This window comes from Argiope bruennichi, chromosome 4 (genome assembly GCF_947563725.1).
Source record: "Argiope bruennichi chromosome 4, qqArgBrue1.1, whole genome shotgun sequence".
In the NCBI taxonomy this organism is placed as follows: Eukaryota; Metazoa; Arthropoda; class Arachnida; order Araneae; family Araneidae; genus Argiope; species Argiope bruennichi.
In genome coordinates, this window is record NC_079154.1 from 48,824,039 (window position 1) to 48,829,251 (window position 5,213).

General features: G+C 30.2%; 1 protein-coding gene across 1 annotated transcript; it reads right to left on the bottom strand.

Moving 5' to 3' along the window:
- Window positions 1-843: 843 nt before the first annotated feature.
- LOC129966254 (AP-2 complex subunit alpha-2-like) lies at window positions 844-3,660 on the bottom strand. The gene is made up of 2 exons (XM_056080668.1): window positions 1,396-3,660; window positions 844-849 (listed from the first exon to the last, which is right to left on the bottom strand). The coding sequence occupies exons 1-2, from the start codon at window positions 3,658-3,660 to the stop codon at window positions 844-846; spliced, it is 2,271 nt and encodes a 756-aa protein (XP_055936643.1).
- Between the last annotated feature and the right edge of the window lie 1,553 nt (window positions 3,661-5,213).

The window sequence follows — 5,213 nt, forward strand, 5'->3', positions numbered from 1 at the left end:
AAGTGATACTTTTGCCCTTATCAGAGGTCAAAATATGTATTTCATCTGCACGTTTCGGAAATCCCATCTTATATAAGACTAGTGATCATTTGTTTCGCCCCTGCTTCCCTTTTTTGCCTTCTGCTTTAGTGCCGCGTTGCGCCATCTTGTAAATAATCATGCTTGCCACTCGGAAGAGAATAAAACGAAATTAAAAATACCAAGTCTCTTCACTGCTTCAAACCTGCACTTCAGCTTCACCTAAAATCTTTACATATTATTTAGCTGACAGGATTCGGAAGCATTATATATATATATATATATATATATATATATATATATATATATTTCCATGATGCCAGTTTGTTATCATATAACTTAAATTTCAATTAAAAAAATACTAAGCATATTTTCCAACAACTTTGTTAAAAAAAGGAAATAAAATTCAACCTGTTCGAACATGTTACGCAGGAATGGGGAAAATTAGCTATCTTGTTACCGTCACGTAGATTATAGGTCGAATTGAAAAAAATATTTTGTCATAAAAATTTGACTTGAAAGTATGTCAGAAAAAAAAGTATGATTGTCTAAACATATAAGACGAAAGGAAAACATTCTCGCTAGTTATTAAGATTATTATGGAAGTATTTAATTTCAATTGCTATTGCTAAGAAAATTAATTTTATTAAATATGAATATTAAAAAATGACAGAGTATAGCAATAGAAAATTCCTTTTTTATAATATAAAAAAGTTAGAGTATATTAATATAATCATTTTTTCAGGGGATGGAGGTTTAATTAAATAAAATCTTATAACATTCTTTTGGTGGATCTTTTTTTCAATTTAAAGCTGTACTTGAAATTTACAACTTTAAAAGATTACAATAGATTAAAATTTTGCACACATATACCACACAAATCACCAAGAAAATATTTTATTTTTAAACTAACTTTATAAAATTACAGTTTAGTTTTTCTTAAAATATGAAATCCAAACAAATGCAAAGTTATATAAAAGTGAAGATTCTATAACAATAAATATTATGAACTTATAATAATATAGGTCGCCGTGTATTTAAAAAATATTTTTACTGCATCAGTTTAATCACAAATTTAGAGTAATTTCTTGTATGAGTTACATTTGAGAAAAATTATCTTGAATAAATCTTTAAAAAAAATTGACAAAAAGATAATTCTGAAGTATGCATGCGTCATGGAGTTTCTTTTTCTTCTTTTTTTTCCAAAAATTAAAGAAGAAGTTGAGCAAGTTTCAAAATTTCTTCAGACACCGTTTCTTTTATGGTTCTAATCGTTAAACGGTACATGAAATTAGGAAAATTACATTCAAGTCGAAGCAAAATCCCTACCGGAAGGGTTTGAGAGCAGAAGATTCCAGCACACACAAAGTTATTTACATTTTTATCTATGTTTTCAAGTATACTCAGACCTAAACCATTCAGCTTTTTCTTCACCAGATCTTTATTCATAATATATTTGGCGGGAAAAGTTGCCGAATATTCTCTACAGAGTTTCATGGAGTTCCATTTGGAAAAGAACTGGTCGGAAGTCATTGTAACTGGTTCAATAAACTTGTTTAAAGTAACTGGCAGCTGCAAATCTAACTTTTGATGCAAGCCTTCCCAAAAAAAGTTTAAATACAAAGCAGGTCTGCAAGTGAAATCTTGAATGCATTCTACTTCAATATCCTGCACTATTTCTTCGGTTGCTGGTATAGTCGTAGAATATGGTTTCGTTCGAAGCTGCAATTTATTCTGGTCATTATCATTAGGGAAAAATGATACGAAACTTTTCATTACTTGAAAAGTTTTGTTTTTGTATTTCAAGCGAATCATACCTTTACACTTTCGGAACTCACTCTCTACATAAATAAGCAGAATGCTACTCTCATATAAAACTCCATTTTTGTTCCAAATAAGATTTTGAATTGCTTCCTGATTTGAGGTAACAATTAAAGTTGATGTGGATTGAGATTCTGGTGGTGGGCATGCATGACTATTGGCGCTAAATACCTCTACCAGAGTATCATAATAATTGTTTGGAATATACGCCTTTTGCGGTACAGTTAAACTTCGAACAGGGAAAGCGTCATTATCAGTTGGTTTGTTAATTGAATAATGCTGTATAGCTTCATTGTATGAAACAGATCTTTCTAAAATATCCTCTTTTTTTTCATTCTTGGATTGTTTTTCGAAACTTATTTCAGTAAACTTAGTTTTCATTCTTTGCAAAGCACTGTCAACAGAAAAGATCTTATTTTTAAAACAGGGCATTTCGTCTAAAATTGCAGCCAAAGTATCTGCATTTACAACTTCACATAATTTGGAATACTCTACAGCTCTCTGTTGAATTTCTGGGTCGGAATCTTTCAGATTAGTGAGAAATATGCGTTTGACGTTTTGTTTGATTTCAGGGAAAAGATTAAAAAATTTCATATATGTTGTAAGAAGCATGGCTTTTGTCTTTTTGGAACAAAATGCAAAATTCGAATGAAGTAATCGAAGCTGTTTAATAGGATTAGACCTTTCATCACCAGCAATTAAATTACCAAATTCTCCAAGAATATAAGCTGCCACGGTAACGAGGGTATCAGAATAAGGCTGTGTCTGAAGTGCATCGAATAATGTTTTAGTTGCATAACCTCTTATTTCCTTGTTGTTTGTAACAAGATGAATAAACCTATACCAAACAGCTGTTGTTACATATACGCCGTAAAACTTTAAAAGTTTCAAAATTACATCAACATAGTATTCGAGAGCACAAAAATGATTTTCAGCTAAAACTGCAATCTTCAGCACAACTTCTTCTCTTAACGTCACATCACAGTCTTCAAGATATTCAAACATTTGCTCAATGATTTCATTAATGTTGCTTTCGTCACATAAATTGTATAAAAGGTCTGCAGCTTTTTTGCGAATGCAAATGTCATTTTCATATTTTAAAGCATCTGTTATAGGTCTGAGCTGCTGTTTTATTCTTTCGCTACAAACGGCTGATTTTGTCAATAGTTGCATAGTTTCTAACGCAAGACATCGTAAGTTAGAATCATTTTGTTTCAAATTCATATCTAAAATATTGCATGCTCTCATTTGAAGAGAATATTCTGTTTTAACATGATAAATATAATTGATAGCTTCAAACATAACAGCATTTCTGCAGTTACGATGTTCAATTTTCTTAGTTTTAGGGGGTTCTTGAACTTTATTGAAGATAAGTTCGATGCTTTCTATGAGATAATTTTTTGTCGATGAGGGCTCCGCAGGAAAAGGGAGATATTGCAAAAGTTTCAATAATTTCACGGATAACCAGGGCGCTTGGACAAAATAATAATTATAGTCTTGAAGGTCTAGACTTGGATATTTCATGATACGATGCAATCTGTGTACAGCCGAATGGAAACAATTTTCTTGATTTAACTTATTTGCTGCAGCTAAAGCTTCAATCAGACTTAATGCTGCAGTAAGTATACCCAAATCTGGATCGGTTAGAAAACTTGCTATCCTATCTACATATTCTTTTTTAGAAATGATATCCGATTTAAGTCTGAAGAGTCGCAGCATGCACAAAACAGCACTCTGTTTCACAGAATTAGTTGCATCACCAGAGAATAATAGTAATAACACATGTTGCCCAAGAGCTTCTGCCATTTCAACATTCGCCATATTTGCAACATAATTCAAAGCCAAAATTTGATTCTCTGAGTTAAAACTTTCTAAATCATTTTCTACGCATTTGAAGACCAATTTCATCAAATTAGATTTTTCATTCATAACAACTGATATGAACAAATATCCAATGTGTTTTTCACTATATTTAGTAGAACTTAGCAAGTTAACAGATTCCTCATGACCACAGTCAAAATCGTATCCCAACAAAAATATGAAAATTAACTTGCATATATATTTTTTCTTGTTGTATCCATTTAGTAAGCTATCCTTTTTAAACTTCGATCGGATGTTGGCCAATTCTTTATTGATCCTCATGATTTCAGCTTCCTTGCATTTACAATTTCGAATATCAGAAATGAATAAGGAAAGACCATGCATACCTGTTTTTGGCATGTTGAAGATTATTCAAGATATATAGCTATTGTTTCTTCTTAGCTAACGCAATTTCGACTCTACTACCAAAACACCAGAACGTAGTTTTGACTAGGATCTATAAATACTTTAAGCGCAATTGAAAAAAAAAAGCATTAAAAATAGTATTTAAAATTGCCACCAGTAATTTTTATTTCTGACCATAATAAACAAATTAAACAGCTTGTAAAAAAATTATATTACTAAGTAAAAGAATCTCGTGAATTTCTTATGCTATAATTTTTTTTTTTTTTTTTTTTTTTACTTTTTTTTTTTTTGCAGTGCGAATTTCTATATTTCTACAATTTTATTCTCAAGAACATGAATTAATCAGTTTTTTTTTCTCGTTTGATCTAATTTTTCGTACCTGTTTATTTTACAATTTTAAAATTTCGAAAGTTTTGAATTTAAATAATGCCTCAGACGATCAATCCAAATTAATATTTCATGAAGTTAAATTTATAATTAAATGTCATTTAATATTTGTTGCCATTTAAAAAGTGACAATTTGGGATTTTCAGAAACCAATATTACCTCTTATTTTTCATCAAAAACATTTATACGAAAAGTTTATATTTTGTTCCTTTATTTAACGAATTTCTAAATGATTGAAACAGATGAAGGAGTGGGCCTTTTCTCATAAAAAAAAAGTATAAAAAAATTGAAACATATTTACATAGAATTGTTCAGTAGTTTATTCAGCGCATTTAACAAACGATTCTTATTCGTTCTGAAAATTAATTCCATTTACATATATTTTTTTAAGTTTAGAATAATAAAGCAGAAGAATTATTCTTGGGATTCAATCACATCATGAAAATAATTCGAAAATATTAGAAATGTATACATATTTATTTATAATCGTTTTTAAAAAAGATAAATTGGTGAAATTCTATCTATACTTACCAAAAGCTCAATGTGTGTGTTGGCGCTGTTTAGGCCAGATTGTTCGACGTATAGCTACGAAATTTGGCACATGCATACCTTGGAGATCAGGAATGTGCACCTGGGGTTCCTTTTTTTGAATTCTTAATTAGAATTTTAATTAAAAACTAATTTTTCCGCCAAAAAAAATCTTTTCGTTTCCCCACTGCCAAATGAGTATGGCTTCAGTTTTTTCCCCCCACGCTAACGAG

What these genes read in the sequence shown, in the direction of transcription:
- LOC129966254 (XM_056080668.1), bottom strand. Translation starts at nt 3,660, where the DNA reads ATGGCGAATGTTGAAATGGCAGAAGCTCTTGGGCAACATGTGTTATTA.